Below are 22,316 nucleotides of genomic sequence, written 5' to 3'. Positions count from 1 at the left end.
CGGCGGCCTTCGGGAGTTTTTGTCCTGTAGCCTCGAGAAAATCTCGCCGTCGGCGCCGTCAATGGCGTCGTCGATGCCCTAGTGTAATTCTCCACATTTTGGTCATTTTTGCTCTAAATTCGCTCCTTTTTGCATCTTTTTGCTCCATTGACCTTAATTCATCATTCCTGCAAAAAAACATCAAAAATATCTTTCTTTAAAGTGCAATATCATTAAAAAAATGTAAAAGATATACGAAAATCTCAACATATTTTACTTTGGTCAGTGGTCATTTGGTAGTGTTCTCATCTAGGACCTAGAAGGTTATCAAAGGAGCATTAGTACTGCTCGGGGTAAGAAAACTGACACACTATATATGAATATAAGTTTACTCATGCATGGACACTTGAGTCAGAAGTGCGTTATGGGGAAGCAGAAAAAAGTCAATTTTCCTGAAAAGTGATAGAGCACCAAAAGTAGGAAAATCGTACCTTGTACAGACAAATGGTGGAGAACCACAGAGCTATGAAGAAATTTTGTAAGATGAGAATTCGAGCAAGTGGGAGCTGACTAGGAAGATTGAGACGGATTCCCTGCCAAGGAATCAGATTGGGAGCTGATAGAACTTCCACCAGAAAAGAAGACATTGCACAATAAGTGGGTGTGCCGAGTGAATACTACGCTTGGTGACAGTAAGAGGTACAAGACTGTACTTGTTGAAAAAGGCTTTCAGCATGGGTAGAATATTGCTTATGCAGTGGGAGTTGTAAGATACAAGAATAACCCAAGAAAGAGTTTGGTGGTACAAGGCTACGTTGACGGTGATATGTCAACTAAGGGCGTTACTTGTGAGAAACTGAAGTTGTGCTCGACTTCAACCGATCTTATGGCATGAAGGCTAGGGCTTTAAGTTGCAAAGGTGGAGGATATCATGTTTGAGGAAAAGGTCGGTACAACTAGTAGATGATGCAGCCAGTATGTGATGCAGTCAATGCCTCAGTCTCCAAGTGGGAGAATTGTTGGGTAATGTGAAAACCCGGTCCACCGCAATTTAATTAGCTTTTAATTGAGAATCCCACATATCGCTCACCTACCTTCCCACCTACCGCTCACTTACCTACCTCCTACCGCTCTCCTAGTTTTTATAAATAGCATCTAATGGCTTGTCATAAGCCAAGCAAGGTCAAGCCAAGTCTTCTAAAAGAGAAAGAGAGGAAGAGAGAGAGAGAGGAAGAATGAAGAGATTTTCTTATAAACATTGAGACGCTCGATGGTGTAATTTCTCGAAGAAATAAAATCCTCTGCAGCTCCGTGGACGTAGGTAAATTTGTCGAACCACGTAAATCTGCGGGTCGTTCTGGTGTTCTTATGCGTGCAATTTTTCTCGTTTCATTTTTCGCTCTATTGTCGTTGTTTTTCACAACAATAACATCAAATCCAAGTCCAAAATCTGAGAGCATGGCATCACAACGCTTGGCTGCAGCTTGGATGCAGCTCTATTATCACAATGTGTCGACATTAGTGACCAAATTTGGTTAATTAGCCGCTCAAAGTTTTAGTTTCGACAATTGTGATGTAAAACAATTTTGAATTATTTTGCGCAAGAAGTTTATTGTGTTCAAAGGTATAAAAAGGCTTTTTTGTGTTGTAATTTATATTAATTTATCCATATTTGTAGTGTAGCTTCGTGATTTTTTCTTATTCTCATGTATTTTTGTGTTCATCCATGTCCCTTTATTTTGTGCTCCTTTGTTCTAATTTTTTCTTTGAATATTCTCAAATCTATTTTTGGCGCTCAAATTCCATTTCTCACACAATAGATTCAATGTTATATTCAAAAGATATTGTGCTTCTTTAAGGAGATGTTGTTTGCTATTTCATAATTATAAGAAAGCTTAAATTTATTCATACATTTCATATGAATTATTTTTATAGCTAAAATATGCAAATTAAAAAAAAGTTGGCAAAATGAACCCCGTATGATTTTAAGAAATTCACATTTGCAAACATTTTGCATTTTTTTAAGATAAATTATATATATATATATATATATATATAAGAAATAGAAATAAGATAAAATGATAAAATAGAGTAATAAATAAACTAAAATATGGTGAAATGATTTATTAATCAGGTTATGTCTAAAGCAGACAATTGCCCCTATAAAATTTATAATTTTTTTACATAAATAATAAAAAAAAATATATTTTTTCTTAATTTACATAAGTATTGACCAGGTGAAACCTTTAAAGCCCATATATAAAAATATTTTCCAAAAAGTTATTTAAATGTAATATTCTATCAAATTTATGATATTTTATCCAGATAAAAAATATATTTGCTCCATATGAAACCTTTGATTTAAATACAAAATCCTTGAAACACTTCTTTATCAGCTTAATTTCAATTTAAAATTAGGCTTTAAAAGCATATCATTCTTATACAATAAAGAGTTGACATGCACCGGTTACAAGATGGCACTTAGCACTCCTTCGCCCGCCCTTCAATTCACAAAAAAACACATCACAGGCCCCACCACAAGGGAAGAGATTATTGCGTCTCTGCATGCGGTGTCCGATCATGACCGTAGATCACGGTGGCACCCACCAAAATACATCGAAACCGTAGATCAGGTGATCTACGGGATCGGTCCGTATGTATTAATTTTTCCCACAACAAGGGAGGACCAAATCACCACCCCTGACTCCTTCCAATCCTTGCGTTGACGAAAACCAAGCATACCAATTCTACGGCTTCTTCCTCAATTGCAAACCCTTTCCCCAAAACAACTTAAGAAAAGCTTCCTTTCCACTGGCACCAAGCAATGGCTTCTTCTTCTTCTTCTTCTTCTTCTTGTCTATTGTTCATCTTCGTCTACCTAGTGCTCCCGACTGCAACCTCCCTCTCTTTCAGCTTCCCCTCCTTCAATTCATCCACGGAGCAGTTCATCGCCTTCCAAAACGACACCTTTTTGAACGGCGCCATCATTCTCACCAAAAACGAGTACAATTCCGAAATCACCGGAAGCGTGGGCAGAGCCTACTACAGAACACCCATCCCACTCCACGACTCCACCACCTGCAAGTCCGCAGACTTTACCACCCACTTCTCCTTCACCATCAACGCCTTCAACCAATCCTACTCCGCCGACGGCCTCGCCTTTTTCCTCTCCCCCTTCCCCTCCGTCGTCCCCCCCGACTCCGCAGGTGGATCAATGGGCCTTGTCGAAAGAAACAACACCCTCAACGAATCCGCCAACCGAATCCTCGCCGTCGAGTTCGATACTTACAAGAACGATTGGGATCCCAACGCCAACCATGTTGGCATCAACATCAACTCTATGAAGTCAGCTGCAACCGTCACGTGGAACAGCAACATCAAGGATGGCCGGAAAGCGAACGCTTGGATCAGTTACAACGCCACCACCATGAATCTCAGCGTTTTATTGACTTACGACAATAAACCAAACTTGGAGGGAAAGTCCAGCCTTTACCACATCGTTAACCTCAGCAAGATCCTCCCGGAGGAGGTCGCCATTGGGTTCTCGGCAGCAACAGGGTCGTCTGCGGAGACGCACAGTATTCTGTCATGGGAGTTCAGTTCTACTCCCATGAATGTTGGGAAGAAGAAAAGAGTTGGTTTGATCGTAGGAATAAGTGTTAGTACAGGCTTACTCTTGGTAGCTGCAAGCTTCCTCTGGTACTTTCTACGGAGAAAGAAAAAAGCTGGCGACTTGAAAGAAGAAGAAGACGATGCTGAAGATATAGACGAGGGTGAGTTTGAGAAGGGCAGAGGGCCGAAAAAATTTCCCTTTGGACAGCTCGCGGCGGCGACTAGGAACTTCGCCGACGAGCTCAAGCTCGGACAAGGGGGGTTCGGCGGCGTATACAGGGGATTACTTGCAGATTCCAAGCTCGAAGTTGCTATCAAAAGAGTTTCAAAAGGTTCGCAACAGGGGAAGAAAGAGTATATTTCTGAGATCAAGGTCATCAGCCGCCTCCGCCACCGCAACCTGGTGCAGCTCGTCGGATGGTGCCATGAGAGGAAGGAGCTCCTCCTTGTCTATGAGTTCATGCCCAACGGCAGCCTAGATTCCCATCTTTATAGCAGAGATAGAACCAGATATCTGTCATGGCACTTGAGGTAACTGAAAAAATAGCTGGAAATTTTAGTCTTCCAGACTTTGTGTATTCTGTTTTCTGATACAGCAAGAACTGGAATTGATCAACAGGTTTAAGATTGCAGTGGGGCTTGCAAGCGCTCTGTTATACCTGCATGAGGAATGGGAGGAATGCGTGGTTCACCGGGACGTGAAGCCCAGTAATGTAATGCTCGACGGCCATTTCAATGCCAAGCTCGGCGATTTTGGCCTGGCAAGGCTAGTTGACCACGAGCGGGGATCGCAGACGACGATGCTCGCTGGAACAATGGGTTACCTAGCGCCGGAAATCGTTACTACCGGCAAAGCCAGCAAGGAAACCGACGTCTATAGCTTTGGAGTGGTGGCGCTCGAGCTCGCATGCGGCCGGCGGCCCGTCGAACACGATCGGACGGAAGAACAGGCCTGGCTTGTTTCGTGGGTGTGGGAGCTGTATGGGAGAGGGGTGATGCTTGATTGCGCCAACGAGCGGCTGAACTCGGAGTTCGACGAAGGGGAGATGTCGAGGCTTATGATCGTTGGGCTGTGGTGCTCGCACCCGGACAGTGCGTTACGGCCATCGATAAGGCAGGCCATGGCTGCGCTTAAGCTTGAAGCTCCGCTACCGGAGCTGCCGGGGAAGATGCCGGTGCCGACGTACTATGCGCCGCCGCTCGAGATGTGCAGGTTTACTTACACTTCCTCGTCCGGCGGTATGTCCAGTGATTATAACACCAACAGCTCGGATGCGGCTTCGTCGGCTGCAGCTGATTCGTCGCCGACGGTAAGCTTGTTAAAGCCGGAAAAAAATTGATCTTTACTTGAGATTTGATGTAAATATGGCGTTTTGGTGCTCATACTGATTTGTTTTGTTCAATTGAAATAGAGTAATGACAGTACAGCATATATGAAAATGTGTGGTTTGTCTGAAAAATGCCTCATGACCATTGTGAATGAAGAATGTAAAATCCCAAAAAACTTTCCTTCTGCCTTCTGTTATCTGATTTCCATGGAAAGATTTCAATCTCATAAGCAGTTATTTGAGAAGAAGACAATCATATTTTTATATTTTATGATCTAGCATTTATCATAGAAAAAAAGATGAAGTTTAATCAATCTATTGTTGAAAAAGGCAGCAAAACGAGTTGCCCCGATATCAACAACGTACGTGATTGACTAATCTGACATTAGCTCACTCTAATGGTGGTTGACCAATCCAACGTTAAGCAAAAAACAAAACTTTCAGAACAAGAACCCCGTTCGACTTTTGATAGAAATATTAATTAAAAAGTAATTATTAATAAAAATTAAACATTTTCTGTCATAAACTTATAGATTTGTGACCCAAAGATTATTGGATTATTTAAAATAGAAATCAAATCAATAGGGTAAAGTGACAATAAATACTGACAAAGGGGCTAGAATTAGCCATCCTTGCTTTCTCCATAATTGACCCCCTTGGCTTCTTTTCTCTCTTGCCATTCCCGCATCAAGTAATTTGGTGTTCATCATTTTATTAGATTTGCTGGTTCGCCAGAAATAACTCATTTCCAGCAAAATTTTAAAGGGAGATTTACATGCATGCCACTCAATTCCTATGAATTTACATATCTATCACATAGACTTCATTTTTAGTGGAATTTTGATGTGATATGAAAGATTTGAGTGGTTTAAATATAAAAAGTAAAATTTATGTAATAGATGTGTAAATACCTAGAAATTAGGTGGTATGTATTTAAATGCCCCTCCTTCAATGGCAACTGGCACTATGACCTATCTCGAGCTATATACTCCCCCTCAACTCTATCTCCAAGCTTCTCCTTCATCAGTGTCAGCACAGGCCGAGGCTTCTGCATGCTTTGAAGCCTACCGATTTTTATTCTACAGAGTAGTTTCATCCTGGCTTGTTATGCTGTACGCTCTGCTTTCCTTCCTTTTACTAGAACAACTTTGCCTGTTTATAATGATTCCTTTCGAATCCATCCATGAAAACTGTTAAGAAACTCCTCATCTGTTACTGGATGCTACTTTACCCCAATATTTTCCATACCAATGAAGCTGGATCCTCTTTTCTTCTTCACATTTAACCTCTCCATCAATCCCCTCACTTTCTGAACATCATTCCACCTGCCACCCAACGCATATAAATCAGACACAAGAGCATAAACCCCACCATCATCATCTGGTTCAGCGATCTGAAGAACTTCCTCAATCACCTTCTCTGCCATCTCAAAGTTCCTGTATCTCTTGCAGGCTGCCAGAAGCGAAGTCCAAATCACCACATTTGGCTCCACCTTCATGCTCCGGATCAAAGACAAAGCATCCTTTATCCTCCCTGAATTCGCAAACAGGTCGACCATACAGCCATAATGGTGAATTCCTGGCTCAAAACCAAATTCATTCACCATGTTGCAGAAGCAATTATAACCAGCCTCAACCAAACCGGCATGACGAAATGCATTCAGGACAGCAGTAAAGGTTATCTCATTAGGCCTGACGCCAGCCTTCTTCATCCTCTCAAAAAAAGTCAAAGCTTCCTCACAATGCCCGTGAGAAGCTAAACCACAAATCAGGGCGGTCCAGTGCATAACGTTCCTCTCAGGCATTCTCTCGAAGACAAAGAAAGCACTTTTCATGCAACCAGATTTGGCATACATGTCGATCAATGAGGTTCCAAGCTGAACGCTGACATCCATGTGGTTCCTCTCCATGAAGGCATGCATTGATTTACCATAAAGGGAAAGCGAGCCGCTGTCAGCACAACCAGAGAGCATGCTGACAAGGATAAGTGCGTCAGGCTTAATCTTTCCACTTAGATTCATTTCTCGGAATAGAGAAAAAGCGTGGGAAGGATTACCAGAATGCAAGTAGGCACAAATAATCGCGGACCAGGATGCAATATCTCGTTGCGGCATCTCGTCGAACAGTTCGCGGGCGGCCGAAATGTTTCCGTGACGTGCGTGACAGGTGATTACGGTGTTATAAGTGACGACGTTTCGATTGGGGGTTTCGTCGAACAGGCGAAGGGCGTGGGGGGCAGAGAAGAGGGAGTAGGTGTGAAGAAGGGAGGAGGAGACGTGGATGGAGGAGAGGAGGTTGGTTTTGAGAAGAAGGGCGTGAAGCGAGGGAATGAGGAGGATGGTGGTCGAGAGGGGGAAGGAGGAGCAGTGCTTGAGAGTGAAAACGGCTGCGTTGGAGTCGTGGAGGTCGGCGGCGGCGAGGGGATGAAGGCGGCGGAGGAGGCGGGATTTGAAGAGGAAGAGCTTCGGTGGAGAGGAAACGAGGCGAATGGCGGCGGCGGAGGCGGAGTTCGTCCAAGATAATTTAGAGATGGAGTTCGGTGATTTAAGAAGCTCCATTGGCTTGGAGCGCTGAAGCAACCGAGGGGAAACTTTGCTCGGCTAAAAAAAAATTTAATTCTTTCAGTATCCATAAAAGAAAAAAAAGCTAGTTTTGTCAGGTCGGATAATCTTCTTCTACCTTTCTTCATGGTTGTATGTTCACGAGATATCTCATGTTAAAGTCCCCTATAAAATAATGGTACCATACTTTTTATCTATTCTTATATTTCAAATCTAAACTTTGATATTTACATAGATGACAAGTTAAAATTTACATAATCACATAACAAATATCATTATTTTCAACTTTCTAGCAGCATATGATACAAAAGTTTATACCTTTATGAATGAATATAAATGTCAGACTTTTAAGTGTTAGTTATTGTTGAATTTAAATCTGATACCAAGAAAAATGAGACATAGAGCCTTGCCGCGCTGGGGGGCAAAGAGGGAGTTCCCTAGATTCTTTAGCATCTTTTATTTAACACAAAGTAGGGTTACAAATGAGGGAAGAAGGGAAGTGTGCTCCCTATATAGGGGTAAGAGAGAGAGCCTATGAGCCAAAGGCCTAGGGCCTAGGACCCAAAACCCTTAATACACGCTAAGATCCTTCTATTTACATAAAGAAATGAGGGAGAGAGAGATTATATATATATCTTTACTTTATGACGAACTGTAAAGGGTCATCGGGTCCTTTTTTCTTATTTGGATATGTTGTCTTGGAGCTTTCTTGTCGTTGGACCATCAGCGTCGAGTGGTCGGCCGATATGTAGTGGTTGGCCCAGGTGGCTGGTTGGTCTTGGCACAAGTAACTGGCCGGAATGTGTTGGCTAACCCAAGTAGTTTGCCAGTTAGGAGTTGGTCGGCCCAGATGGTCGTTGGCCTGTAGAGGTTGGCCAGCAAAGGTGGCCAACTGGTGGGAGTTTGGCTGTCCTAGATGGTCAGATGAATAATTTATTGTCGGCTCAAGTGGCCGGTTGGCTAGACTCCATTTGGCTGACCCATGGTGGTCGGATGGTTGATGGTGTTTGCCTCGTTGAATGAAGATTTTCAGCCAAGGAAATTGACCTGACGAGTATGTTGCAGTTGGTGTGTCTCCGGCGAAGGAGATCCCTTTTGCTCGACGACACGATATATTCAGGCTATACATGAATCCCTAAGTTTTTCACTTATTGGAAGTGAAGCTTCAATAAGAATGAAAAACACATAAGTACAAAAAACATTTTTTCCTTAGTCTATAACTTTACTTTAGTTTTTTAATAATCTTTTTGTTAGTCTTTTGTGAGTCGATTTTTTGAGAACATAATCACTTAAGTGTTTTTTTAAGAAAAAAATTCCCAACTCGTCCCACTCTTTACACTTCTCTTTTGCTCTTGCCGGAACATCATCGCCGTGGGGCCGCATCTTTTGTCGTGACTTTGGCAGATCTTATCGCTGCCTTCACCAGGGTAACCATCGAGACTCGCTGGTTGGGTGATTTGTGTTGTACTCTTTGTGAATCTTGTCGACTTAGGCAAAGAACCACCTACATAATTTTTTTCCGAATTGAGCTTCTAAATTGGGGTTTGGGTGTTTCTTAAAGTTGAGTGTGATAAGAGATTTTGGTTACTCATCTCAGAAGAGAGACTTTAATGAAGAAATATTTTGTTTGTTTATTTCGAAGAAGAGGATTTGATGGAGAGAGACTTTATTTGCTCACTCCTAAAGGAAGGCTTTGATGAAGAGCTATATTTTTGTCTTTTTATTTCTTATTTTAAAGAAAAATAAGCAAGGTGAAAAAAATATATGCTTATCTTTTTTTTGTCCCTCTGTACAAGATTTTCTTTCTCTTGAAGTATGAGAGATTCTTTCTTCTCCTACTTGCTTTTTTACTTTTTCTTCTTTTTTTTGTTTTATTTTTTTGCTTTTTTCATTTTACTCTGTCATTTTTCTCTTATTTATTTACCTTTTATCTTTTCACTCTCCGTTTGATTTTTGTCCTCTTTCCCCCAACGAATACTTTTTATTTCTTTTGTTTCTTTCTCTTTTCTTCTTCCCCCAATGGCAATATTCAAGCTCACCGCACATTTTTGAAAGTTAAATCTAAATTTATCCTTTGGATTGAAGAAATAGAGTTTGAAGCCCGAGCGAAGGAGAAAAAGAGACTGGCCCCATTGGGAGGAAAAGAAGGGTGTTCCCCGGGCTTATTGGGTCTTTTTATTCCACACAAAGTAAGGTTACGATTGAGAAAAGAAAGAGAGCGTGCTCCCCACACAGAGGTAAGAGAGAGAGAGAGAGAGAGAGAGAGAGAGAGCTTAGGGGACAAGGGCTTAGAGCCCATTAAAACTTATCACATGCTAAGTTCCTTCTATTTATAAAGAAAAGTGAAGAGGAAGAGGAAGATTACATTTATGTGCTTGCTTAATGGTGGGTTGTAGAGATACTACAGTACTTTTCTTGCTTGGATCCATTGTCCAGATGCTTTCTCGTCATTGGACTCATCGGCATCAGGTGGTCAGGGCAGGTGTTGGTCGATTGGTGGTGTGTTGGTAGGCCCAAGTAACTGGTCGATTTTGGTTGGTCGATTGATTGGGGGTTGGTCGGCCTAGTTAGCCGGTCGATTGAATGAAGATGGCCGACTAGAGTGGCTAACCCAACAAGTACCTAGATGTTGGCACATCTCCAGCGACGTCAATCCCTCCAGCTCGACGAGGCGATACTTTCAAGCTATAAAGATATTTAAATAGATAAAAATTGTCTCATGTTTATATATTTCCCTATAAAAACTAATAAATTAAAAATACTTTGCGATTAGTTTCTATAAAGTTGAATTGCAGGAAAGGGCCATTTAATATATGACAATTCCACCAAAATTTTATGAAGATCCATTAGCCTTAGTGATGTTTGAAGCTTCATTGAGAAGTAAAATAAATAAATAAATAAAAATAAATGCTTCCTTGCAAAGTCATAAGAAAAATTAAATAAAATTAAATTTAAAAAAAGGATGATTTACATAAATACCACTAAATTCTTATGCATTCACACATCAAGCACCTAAACTTGAGCATATTTACTTCACATTTTGAAAACTAAATAGTAACATTTTTTATGTGATGTAAAATCTTTCCATGGTATAAAAGTAAAATGTAAATTATAGGTGTTACATATGTAAATAGATAAGAATTGAGTGATAAATATGTATGTAATGGAAATTTGCATGGTACCCAATTCTTATGCATTTACTTATATCACACCAAAGCTTGAATTTTTACCAATACAACACCTTGCATATGTATGAAAATGTGAATTTCACTTCTAAAAAGTGGGATGCACTGTTAAGTTAGGTGCTCTGTTTGTAAAAATAAAAGTTGTAAATTATATATATATATAAATTCCCCAAAAAACAAATGCTTCAAAAGAATTGAAGCAGCCAGTTTCCAAAGTAAGTCAGGTTGTATCTACCAAACAGGTTGGTAAAAACCTTTTAAGGGCATTTACATACATACCACACAATTCTTATGTATTTAAAACATTCATATTTACATGCAGACCACTAAAACATTTAAAATCGCAACAAAAATAAGACCATTGCTATCTTTTAAAAAATTAAATCCATCCTTTCAAGCAAGGATTTATTACGCCGATGTGTAATAAATGTAAATATCAAACTTATAATTGTTAGATATGTAAATATATAAAAACTGTGCGGTATGAATGTAAATTTAAGTGTTAAATATAATAACTGCGAGTACTAGACTGAAATTTAAGTGTTAAACATATAAATGCATAGGAATTTGATGATATGTATGTAAATGCCCCTGAACAAAAACAAAGTCTTCTACTGCCAACAAATTAAGAAAGAAGGATTTCTAAACAAATTACAAACCTATTCATCGATTAGCGGCTGCGCAAATTATTTCGTTGTTTTGGCAGCATTTTCAGCAGCGGCAGAGGTCGGACTCGGAACAGGTTGAATTCTCTGATATGGTTTTCGTGTCAGCGTCTCCCCTCTCAGAGCGGCAACATACCGATCATTCGTGTCTTCTTTGCGCTGAAGCTCGCCGAGAAATTCGCCCAACCTTTCACGGTTTATTTGCCCCATCATCTAAATTGCATTTTGTTCCCAATATCATATTAACGATAATTTTTTTTTCAAGTGTTTGATTGCGATTATCAAACTAGAAGTGTCAAATGCAATATATTAAAGAGTAAAAATTATGAGATGATTTACATAATACCACTTAGCACCTAAACTTTAAGCTTCACATAGATGCCACCTTACCTATGCATAAAAGATGAATTTCATTTAAAAGTTAAAATAGTACTGTTATTGATGTGATATTAAGAATTTAGGTGGTAAAAATGCAAAAAAAAGGTACAGTTTAGATGCTAGATATGTAAATACATAGGAATTGGATGGTATATAAGCAAATGCCCCAAAACTATAATCAATGCAGTAATAGATATCAGTCATGATAACACATGATGTATCAGAATCAATCACTACAAGATTGTTAAAAGAAAATGTTGGGGACTAAATATCACATGGCACCAAAAAGAGTAGAAAATAACGCATAAACAAATAACCATAAAGTCTAGCCGAATTTACATACATACCACCCAATTCCTATGTATTTACATATTTTAACACCAATGCTTTCCTTTTTAAATTTATGCCACCCAAATCTTTTATATCACATAAAAAACCCCACCATTTTAACATTTAAAAGTAAGATACACCTTTTCATGCATAGGAAAGATCGTGCGTATGTAAAAACTGAAGCTTAGGTGTTAGAAATGTAAATACATAAGAATCGAGTAGCAAGTATGTCAATCTTCCTAGTGTCTATTGTGGCTATAGATTGGTTCCTCGTTTTAAGTAAAACCTTGGATGCCAGACGGTTCCGATGTACCGCCTAATGTTCAATGTCAAATCAATTGTATGCAAACTCAGGCTCATCGCTCATTGTTTAAAGACCAAAAGCCAGGAACAAGAGGATGTATCACTCAGAGCCGGTGAGCCAGCCCAGAGCTAATGGTTGATTGTTCGATTCAAGAAAATAATCGATGATTGTGCAGAAAAGCTTGCTATGATCAACATACTCTGGATGGATAAGATGTCGACTCCAATAGGCCACAAACAAACAGTTACCCGCAAATCTCTCAAAGCCCAACAAATGAATTAGTGCGCATCCATGAATGTGCAATCGGTTAGTTCGGATAAATAGGTTCAAAAATTAATCAAACTGAATGAAAACCAAATCCAAAATCCAAAAGACCAAACCGATCAACCTTTTGCTAAAACAGATCCAAACCAAACTGAAATAGAATTCGGTTTATTGGTGCCGTTTGAAGCAAAAAAAAAAAAAAAAGATTAGCAATTGGCCTAAAATAATTAAATTTTAAGGATCTATTTCAAAATTAAAATTTCACTTATCTTTCTTATCTCCTCGCCATCTCTTTAAAATTAGAAAGTTTCGAAGTAACCTAAAATAAACTAATCTAAAATAAACATGTCATATACTCGGTTTATTTTATTTCCCAAATGAATTTAATTTCTTAATCTTAATATTATTCTATTTTTTGGTTTTTTGTTTTAAAGGTTATTAAAATTTTTAAAACAAAAAAAAATGAATTATTATTTTACCACTGAACCAAATCAACCAAATCAGCTCAGTTCGGTTCAGTTTTTCGATTTTGATCAAAACAATGCACACCCTTAGTGCCAGCCTAATAGCCTCAAAAGTGGCACGCCATTCCAGTCTGCTAACTCCACAATAAATATAGCAACACCACTCAGCTAGCCATCTGCCATTCTTATTACAGGAGGTTTAAGCAAAGGAAATGACTGGGAGGTAAGCCTCTAAGGCGCCTATGTCCGATAGTCACAATAATCTTTTACTTAACAACTCCAAAGATACATGAACTTTTTGCCTATGGTAACCCCAGCCTCCTCAAAAGGAATAGAAGTAGAAATTATCTAACACATAAGGATCCAAAGAGTGACAATTTACAAGAGAAATTTCATACGTACCACAAAATTCTTACAGATTTACATATCTAACACCTATAATTTCATATTTACATTTATAATACCTTAGTGCTATAAATCTATGTATAAAAAGGTGCATCCAACTTTTAAAAGTTAATAAAATGGTGTTTTTTACTATAATGTTAAAGATTTGAGGGTTCTGAATGTGAATATTAAAGATTAGGTGTTAGATATGTAAATACATAAGAGTTGTGTGGTATGTATGTAAATGACCCAAATTACAAAGAGGACCTTCTTCACCCTATAAAGCTATTATGTTCAATGGTTCATAGACATGAAATCCATTATTTGTGCCATGGGTTGTGAGCCACCATTACTCATTTCAAAAGAAAAGCACATCTAAGGTACGATCTAAACCTTGTAGTCTCCTTAATCTTCTCCCCTAGCACATTTGATTTGTAAGATTTGCCCCAAATATACGCATGCAATCATCAAAATCGGCCTTATGATTTAAGACAAAAGTACCACTACAAGAACAAATTCATGTGCCACCATCTAATGGCTTTACAGACTTCATTTGCTTTATGAGTTAGAAATCAAAACAATTCTTATTAACATGCAACCTACTTGGCCGCCTTCTAATTAAATTTTTATTTTTTCCTAGGATGTAGCTACATCAAATGTAATGGTGCAGAATAGTTCTAGTTATTCTCCATACGGTAGCACGATATGTTAAGATTTAAAAATGTGTCCTATTTCAATATATAAATTTTTTTATTGTTCTCCTCGAAGAAAGTTAGAGGTAGACCTAGGAAAACTTAGGCTTATTGTATAAAAAATAATCTTAATTTATTAGAACTAAATGAAAATATGCGCTAAATAGGACTCAATGGAGAAAAATGATTGATGTAGCTGATCCCACGTAGTGGGATTAACGCTTTGTTATTGTTGTTATTCTCTTCGAAGAGGATTGCAAGTTGCAGCAATTATGTCTGTGCCTTCAGGCCCAATTGGATGCATATAATTTTGAAGCAATTTTAAGGAACTTAAACATTAAAGCAATTATGAATTCACATCAATCACATTGGTCTAGTGCCGCATTAATCAAGTGAAGGGGGACCTGAATATTTTAAGGTTTAATTTGAGTAAACAAACAACTTCAGTGGAACTTAAAATCCTACTCAGAATTATGGCATATGGCTATTCACAAATTTTGAAGACATACCCCTCTTAAAATAAATCTCCATAACTTGGACAAGACTCATTAATGACATATGTCGGTCTAGTTTGTCAATTGCCACCAAATCGACAAGACTATTCTTTGTTGCTATTATATCAACAAATCTCTATTTGGCTACTGCTCTCCTGACATCATTATCCTTGAACTTTACTCCATCTCATGATTGATCTACTTCCTCACTGCTTATGCAAGACACAAGATGATGTGTGCATAATAATTATTAAAAGAATTAAGTGGCTAGAAAGCTGACATTGTTCATTCCTTCTAATAGGCATTTATAGATAAAAATATATAGAAAATAATATTAAAAAATAATTATAAAAATAAAACTAAACATGCTGTCCAAAACTTTCAATATTGGTCATGAAAATAACGAAGCAATCCGTGGCACTTCAATTTTCACGTTAAACATATAAATTTGTAGCACATATTTTCTCTTATGTAGCACATGAAATTGTGGCTCTTTTTTTTACCTTATTTAGCAATCTAAGATTGCCAATTCCACTTGTATTTAAATACTTTTTAACACTCTCCCAAAACTTAGATGGTAGAGATCTAAAATTCCAAGTTTTTTTAAGATATTACTGAATGTAAAGTTGCAAAATATTTTGTTAAATGCAGTGAGTTAACTTTTCAAATATGTGTAACAAAAATTAACCTACTTTATAGTTTCATTTTTATGAAATGCCTATCCATCTACACCTACTTAATTCGATTATGTTATACTAAATTGTGTAAAATGTTGATGACATATTCAATGTCATAGTATAATATTATGGTAACTTTTCATTTGATTTTTAAATTTTATAGTCAAATTCAACAATTGACCACATAACATTAAGGGTCTGTTTGGAGCAGCTGCAACTTATTGAATAATCTGTTGATAAGCTGGTAAAAATAATATGTTGATAAGCTAGGTGCGGTCGTTATTACAAATTTTTATTTTTTTGGAAAAGCCGGACCGTAGCTAAAAAACTGTCACCACACCTAGATAGGTGTGGGTGAAAACGTTGTTTTCAACGTTTTGAAAACGCATAAGCTGTCAAAACGAAGTTTACCCAAACAGACGTGGTTCATTTTCAAAACGCCGCCACACCAAATAAGATGCCCCAAACGGGCCTTAAGTTGTTTTTCGCTTCGCAATAATACCCAATTTTTCTCCTTATAGTATGCAATATTCTAAAGTCGATCTCCTATACACTACAAAACAAGTATAGTCAATCAACATCAGTATAATCCTCAATTTATAGGGTTTCATGTTTTTTCTACAGAATCCCCTTTAGTGAGAAATTTGTAAATAGTTTAAAGGTAAGATTTCTTAAGTTTGCACAAATTGACTTACGAGGCTTATTGCAAAAGAAATGTCAAGAGAAGGGTAGGGCACATAGTTAAGTTTCTTTGACAAAATTTTGAAATTGTCCAATGTTGACTTTTGTACCTACTTAACCTATGTTCAGCTTCTGACCTAACTTAATTGGAGTTTATCATGGCTTGGAATTAGTCATTTATAATTTTTCTCAAAAGATATACGAGATTTAAATTTTCATTTTTATTATTAAGCCACTTTATACCCAAAAAATATTTGAGCTCAACGAGTCCAATTTCAAACTTTATGGCAATTTTTTTCCCAACTTTATTTATACTCATCACCTATAATAATTACATTATCAACAAAAAAAATTATGAAATAAAAATTTTATATCAGCGAATATTTGATAAAGAGTATTATCCAGTTAATTTTGTTTGCATCCCAATTCAAACATACCCTTCGTAAATCTACCAAAACATGACATTATAAATTGTTTAAGACCACAATATTTTTTAATCCACGCACCTTATTTTTTGTAAAAGAGTTGATAAGTCACTGTGGATAATCCAAATAGAATTCTTTTTCAAAGTGCCTAAGTAAAAAGACACTCTTCATATCATATTTTATGAACCATTTAAGATTAGTAACAAAAACAATGATTAAAATTATACTCATTTTAACAATAGGAACAATTGATTCTAGAGATTTATCCCATAAAATAGAGTATATCATTTTGCTACTAAAATTAAATTGTGTGGTAGTATATTAATCATTGTTGTGAGAGTTACCAAAAATAATTCTAAATCTTTAGCTTGTAGAAGACAACTGATTCACAGTGGATAATCCACATAGAATTCTTTTTCAAATTGCCCAAGTAAAAAAACACTTTTCATATCATATTTTATGAACCGCTTAAGATTAGTAGCAAAAAAAAATGAATGAAATTATACTCATTTTAACAATAGGAACAATTGATTCTAGAGATTTATCCCATAAAATAGAGTATATCATTTTGCTACTAACATTAACATTCTGAGCTTACATCTAAATTGAATCTTAGTAAGAAATCTCACTTGCAACTTCTAGCTTTTTTTCCTTTGAGTAGCTCCACAATTTTCACTTGCAACTTCTAGCTTTTTTTCCTTTGAGTAGCTCCACAATTTTCCAAGTACACTTTTCTTCAAGAAATTTATCTCGTCTTACGATAATTATTTAATTTGTATCTTCTAATGCATTAAATAGAGTTTGTAAAATTTTTACGGTGTTGAAGCTAAGGAACCTTTAATGCGCAAGAGAAAATTATAAAATGATGTCAAGTAGCTTTTGAGGTACAAAGAAAGTTGTGTGGTAGTATGTTAATCATTGTTGTGAGAGCTACCAAAAATAATTCTAAATCTTTAGCTTGTAGAAGACTTTCGATGGGATTTATTTTTCTTTCTATAAACCTAAAGGGATTTAGATTATATTATTCTCATGATTTTGTGGTTGAGATGTCAAAAGGAACGATATTAAATGCATCAAATTTAATTCTATTCGATTGTTCTCTCCTGAAAGGTGCCATTGAGTAAGAAAGAAATTACTTTTCATAAGAAGTTACATCTTCTAAAGTGAATTTTTTGTTGGCTAGATAACAATATTTACGCCTTTTTTAAAACGAATGAATTTTCAAGAAAAACATATTTAAGTGCATAGACACAACAATAAAAACGAGACTTTATCCCACTTGGGGTTGGCGGCATGAATCCTTTTTCTCCATAGTATCCTATTGCGTGTCATATTTTCATTTAATTCTAATAATTTAAGATCATTTTTATATAACAAGCCCAAATCTTTTTAGATCTACCTCTACATTTATTAACATAAGTCAAATTTATTCTTCTAACTAGGTCATCAGATGGTTGATATTTGCAGTGACCAAACCATCTAAGGCAACTCCCTCTAATCTTGTCTGTCCTTGGAGCTACTCAAACCCTTTCATAGATATATTCATCTCACATTTTGTCTCTAAGTGCAAAACAACTCATCCACCTGAGTCATCTCAACAACACTTAACTTAATTTTATGCTTCTCTTTTACAGGCCAACATTTCTTGTATAAAACATTGCAGGCCTCATCACCACCACCACAACAACAACAACAAGTCTTTATCCCACTAAGTGGGATCGGCTACATGAATCTTTTTTCTCCATTATGTCTTATTTTCATTTAAATCTGATGGATTAAGTTCATTTTTAATACAATATGCCCAACTCTGTTTAAGTCTACCTCTGCCTTTCTTACCATAAGCCGAATCTAAAACTTCTACTCTCTTAACCGGATCATCAGAAGTTGGTGTTTAATGTGACCAAACCATCTAAGACGACTCTCTTTAATCTTATCCGCCACTGGAGTTACATCAACCCTATCACGGATATTCATTTCACATTTTGTCTCTAAGTGTCAAACCACTCATCCACCTAACCATTCTCACCTCAACAACACTTAATTTTGTTTTATGCTTCTCCTTTAAAGGCTAACATTTTGCACCATAAAGCATCGCAAATCTCACCACCATCTTATAAAATTTTCCTTTCAGTCTATGCGGTACTTTTCTATCACACAATAGTCCCAAAGCATTCTGCCACTTCAACCAACCAACTTGAATTCTACTAATAACATCCCCATCTATATCACCATCACTTTGTATGGTACACCCGAGATATCTAAAAAGTTCACACCTTTGAATGATTTGATCACTCATAGTTACAACTCTGTCACTATAGCTACTACTGCTAAAAGTACATTCCATGCATTCAATTTTAGATTTACTCAAATGAAGGTCTTTAGAATCCAATCTAGACCTCCATAATTCAACTTTTCCTTAACTTTTTCTCTAGTCTTATCCACAAAAAGGATATTATCAGCGAAAAACATACACCAATGTACATCCTCCTGTAAATATCCATTAAGAACATCCATAACTAAAGCAAAAAGATATAAGCTTAAAGCTGATCTTGAAGTAATCCAACTGAAATCGGAAAATACTTGGTCAATCCTCCTTCTATTTGAACACAAGTGACGGCTCTAGTAAACATATCTTTAATGACTAGAATATAAGTAATATCAACACATTTCTTCTCTAAATACTCCAAATGACTTCTCTTAGAATCTTATCGTAAACTCTTTCTAAATCAATAAAAACCATATGTAGATCATCCTCATTCTCTCTGTACTTCTCCATCAAATCTCTCAATAATCTATAGCTTCCATAGTTGGCATGTCCGTCATAAATCCAAACTGATTATGATAAATCTCTATATCATGTCTTAAGCTATATTCAATTACCCTCTCCCATATCTTTAAAGTATGACACATCAACTTAATTCTTGTATAATTTGCACACTTTTGCATCCCCTTTATTCTTAAAAATGGGGATCAAAATACTCTTCCCTCACTTTTCGGACATCTTTTTAGTTTTTAAAATATTATTTAGCAAGCCATGAAACTCCCAAATCTTCTAAATATTTCCACACTTCAATTGGGAAATCATCAGATACTACTGATTTTTTCTTTAAAGCCTTTTCATCTTCTTTTTCACTAATGTGACGGTGAAAATAAAACGTTTTATTATTTATAACAAAATTAAAATCACTAAGGTCGATTGTATTTTCAAAAACTTCACTGCAGTTCTTACCACCATCTTATAAAATTTTCTTTAAAGTATAAACAATAGTTTTACTATCTCACAATTAAAGCTAATAACTTCCTCCACTTCAACCATTCAACTTAAATTCTACTAATAACTTCCCCATCTATACACCATCAATTTAAGTGCACGGAAATCAAATTTATATTAACGATGTTGAAGGTACAAACATATGAAACTATTACAAATCTTTATAGGAAGTTTTGAAAAAAAAAATATTTAGAGTGAAAATTTCAACAAAATCAAAGATCTTTTGATACCCTTGAGGTATTCTATTGATGAATATATAAAGTTTAAGATAGCTTTTCCCAAATAACTTTTAGGAATGTGAATTTGAAAGAAAAAGTCTAGGAAATTTCCACAATCCAATTTTTTATTTATGTTATCCAATATACTTTGAAGTGTCAAGGCAAGAATAATACCTTCTTTAGATGATATAATTTGATTAAAATAATCTATTACATTACTAATCTTCTTTTTTTATATTAATCGTAAAGATAAACAAGAGGAAAATGTCAATGAAATTAATTTTTTATTAATAAGATAACCCATGTAATCTGAATGCAATCATCAATGAATATAACGAACCCTTTAGCTATAGAAATCTTAAGAAATTTTAAGGTCCCTAAGCTAATTATCATAAAATGACAAGAAGATCTAGATTCACTTTTGAGTAAAAAAAACTCTATCATATGTAGTAATTTCACAAATATCACAATGAGATTTTTTAATACTAACATTTAAAAAAGAAAATAAAAAATATATTGAACAAATTTTAAAGGAATAACATAATTAATAATAATGATCTAAAATATTGTCTTTATTTAATGAAGATATGAAGGAATTATGTAAGTGGTTATTGTCTTTAAATAGGTATATCATATCTTTTTCTAGCTTACTCAATTGTGTTCCACATAGTGAGATCTTAAAATATACAATAATTAATAAAAATTACACCAAGTAGCCGTGAGCGTTGGTGGGTTTATCAATAAAAGAAATATTGACAGGTAGGTTAGAAAATATAATAGATTGTTGAGAGTAAATAAAGAAAGAAAAGTGACATCCTATAGACTTGCAATAGTAGTTAAAAGAGCTATTGGCTACATTTATTTTCCCACAACTAAGAAGCTTTGTAGGTTTGAAAAATGTTGCACGATTTTTCATGTGATTGGAACCTCCTACATATATTATGTGAGTTTTAGAGTAATTTCAAATGCAAGGGTTAGAATTTAACAATTTAAGCTAGAGAACATAACCTAAAAAAAAAAAATTTATGATGATTTAAAGAAGTTCCTTATCTTATCAATTTTTATTGAGTAGAGTCGTTCGGTTCAATGAAAGTCTTGCTTTTGGATCAATTTTCTTTGTTTGCACAATTGCCTAAGTGTTTTCCATGAAATTTTCAACATTTGTTTTAAACATGCCACTTTTTTTTATAATAATTGCACAAGTTGTTTATGAAAATAGAAAGATGTTCTGATAATAAGTATTTTCTCTTGATTATATATGGTTTGTTATGGCCAACATTTCAAAGTTGGATGTGTCAAGCATAGCTATCATTGAACAAAAAAAAAAATCTCATTTAAAATCTCTTGAATCTTTAGAATGTGGTCGGTGTGGCGGCCCCATCAAAGTCATAAGTACCCGGAGAATTACGCTGCACTTGAATGTTGTTAGTACACTTCTCGTTGGATGATGTGCTAGGTTATGATTTAAGATGCTATATAGTTTTTTTTTTCGTCCAAGCTATGATTCTTTGTTGGTTCGATTGCGCTAACCATGCGTCACTTTTGCATCTTTCGGTGTGCTCGTATGTTTGATGAGTATGGCAGTATATTAGTGTGTTCTTCTGCAGGGAGCTGTGTCATGTATATACACACGCACAGGTACCATTAAGGGGGAGCGTGTAATGATTTGTACTACATTTTGCTTGCAAGTGCTATTTAGCTCCCCGACAAAAGACATGACTCATTATACATCGCATGTTTGTTGGCTTTCCCGCTAACCTTATTTTTATGCAGGTCGATGTTGACCTCATTTTTAGTGAGGTCTTAGTCTCCTACTCTTAGGCAATGGAGCCCACCTCCCGTAGAACTTCAAACCACTTCTTGACTCATTTTTGTGAAGAACTCACATGAGTGGTTCCAAGCACTCAACTTCTAGTTGCAAGGACTAAAGACCAACATGTAGAGGGCCCGAAAATGAGTTCCCATAGGATCAGATGACCATAGGTGAACCCTTTGTGACTCGATTACTCACGAACGCCGCAATTCACACACTCGCTGCACCACACACGATTTTGGCTTAAATCGACTCGCCCGTCGGCAAACTCTTCCGGACGACCCCGGATGACGAAACGGACCACGCCGACGCGTCCGGAACGTCAACTTTAGCTAAGAAGGACACCCATATTGCTGTGGTTCCACACTCGCGTGAACTGCACGGATATCGATGCACCTTTTTTTTAGCAGTGTGCGGGCCCGGGCTTAACTCAGGTCCGACTGGAGTTTGATTCAGGCTGAACGCGGGCTAGGCACCAGCTCACCTAAATTTGAAATTCAAATTTCAAAATTCAAATGGATTATTTAATTTTTGTCTTAATTAAGATTAATTCAGGAGTTAATTATTTCCATTTATTTCCTGCCCCTGCATT

The 22,316-nt window shown here is 36.4% G+C and overlaps 3 protein-coding genes across 3 annotated transcripts in view; 1 reads left to right on the top strand and 2 right to left on the bottom strand.

Moving 5' to 3' along the window:
• The first annotated feature begins 2,340 nt into the window (after positions 1 to 2,340).
• Positions 2,341 to 6,579, top strand: LOC110023431 (L-type lectin-domain containing receptor kinase IX.1-like). Its single transcript, XM_020722845.1, has 3 exons — positions 2,341 to 4,122; positions 4,211 to 4,901; positions 6,371 to 6,579. Exons 1-3 carry the CDS (start codon positions 2,804 to 2,806, stop codon positions 6,485 to 6,487), a joined length of 2,127 nt encoding a protein of 708 aa, XP_020578504.1. The 5' UTR covers positions 2,341 to 2,803; the 3' UTR covers positions 6,488 to 6,579.
• Positions 6,580 to 6,779: 200 nt separating this feature from the next.
• Positions 6,780 to 7,543, bottom strand: LOC110023568 (pentatricopeptide repeat-containing protein At5g61800-like). Its single transcript, XM_020723049.1, has 2 exons — positions 6,975 to 7,543; positions 6,780 to 6,892 (listed from the first exon to the last, which is right to left on the bottom strand). Exons 1-2 carry the CDS (start codon positions 7,474 to 7,476, stop codon positions 6,780 to 6,782), a joined length of 615 nt encoding a protein of 204 aa, XP_020578708.1. The 5' UTR covers positions 7,477 to 7,543.
• A 3,604-nt stretch (positions 7,544 to 11,147) lies between these two features.
• LOC110023562 overlaps positions 11,148 to 22,316 on the bottom strand; it is a 17,623-nt gene continuing 6,454 nt past the window's right edge. Inside the window, exon 2 of the mRNA XM_020723041.1 lies at positions 11,148 to 11,542. Coding sequence (XP_020578700.1) covers positions 11,351 to 11,542 — 192 coding nt within the window. The 3' untranslated portion in view covers positions 11,148 to 11,350. The remainder of the gene's footprint in view (positions 11,543 to 22,316) is intronic.

The sequence above is a fragment of the Phalaenopsis equestris genome, unplaced genomic scaffold (assembly GCF_001263595.1).
Source record: "Phalaenopsis equestris unplaced genomic scaffold, ASM126359v1 Scaffold000224, whole genome shotgun sequence".
Lineage (NCBI taxonomy): Eukaryota > Viridiplantae > Streptophyta > Magnoliopsida > Asparagales > Orchidaceae > Phalaenopsis > Phalaenopsis equestris.
Note: the sequence above shows the minus strand (reverse complement) of the source record. Positions and strands in the feature narration are given on the sequence as shown.

Excerpts from the sequence above, each read along its gene's own strand:
- LOC110023431 (XM_020722845.1), top strand. The coding sequence starts at position 2,804 with ATGGCTTCTTCTTCTTCTTCTTCTTCTTCTTGTCTATTGTTCATCTTC. Across the intron at positions 4,123-4,210 it reads TATCTGTCATGGCACTTGAG|GTTTAAGATTGCAGTGGGGC; the intron begins GTAACTGAAAAA and ends ATTGATCAACAG. Across the intron at positions 4,902-6,370 it reads CAGCTGATTCGTCGCCGACG|GCTGCCAGAAGCGAAGTCCA; the intron begins GTAAGCTTGTTA and ends TATCTCTTGCAG.
- LOC110023568 (XM_020723049.1), bottom strand. The coding sequence starts at position 7,476 with ATGGAGCTTCTTAAATCACCGAACTCCATCTCTAAATTATCTTGGACG. Across the intron at positions 6,893-6,974 it reads TTGTGCCTACTTGCATTCTG|CATGCTCTCTGGTTGTGCTG; the intron begins GTAATCCTTCCC and ends TATCCTTGTCAG.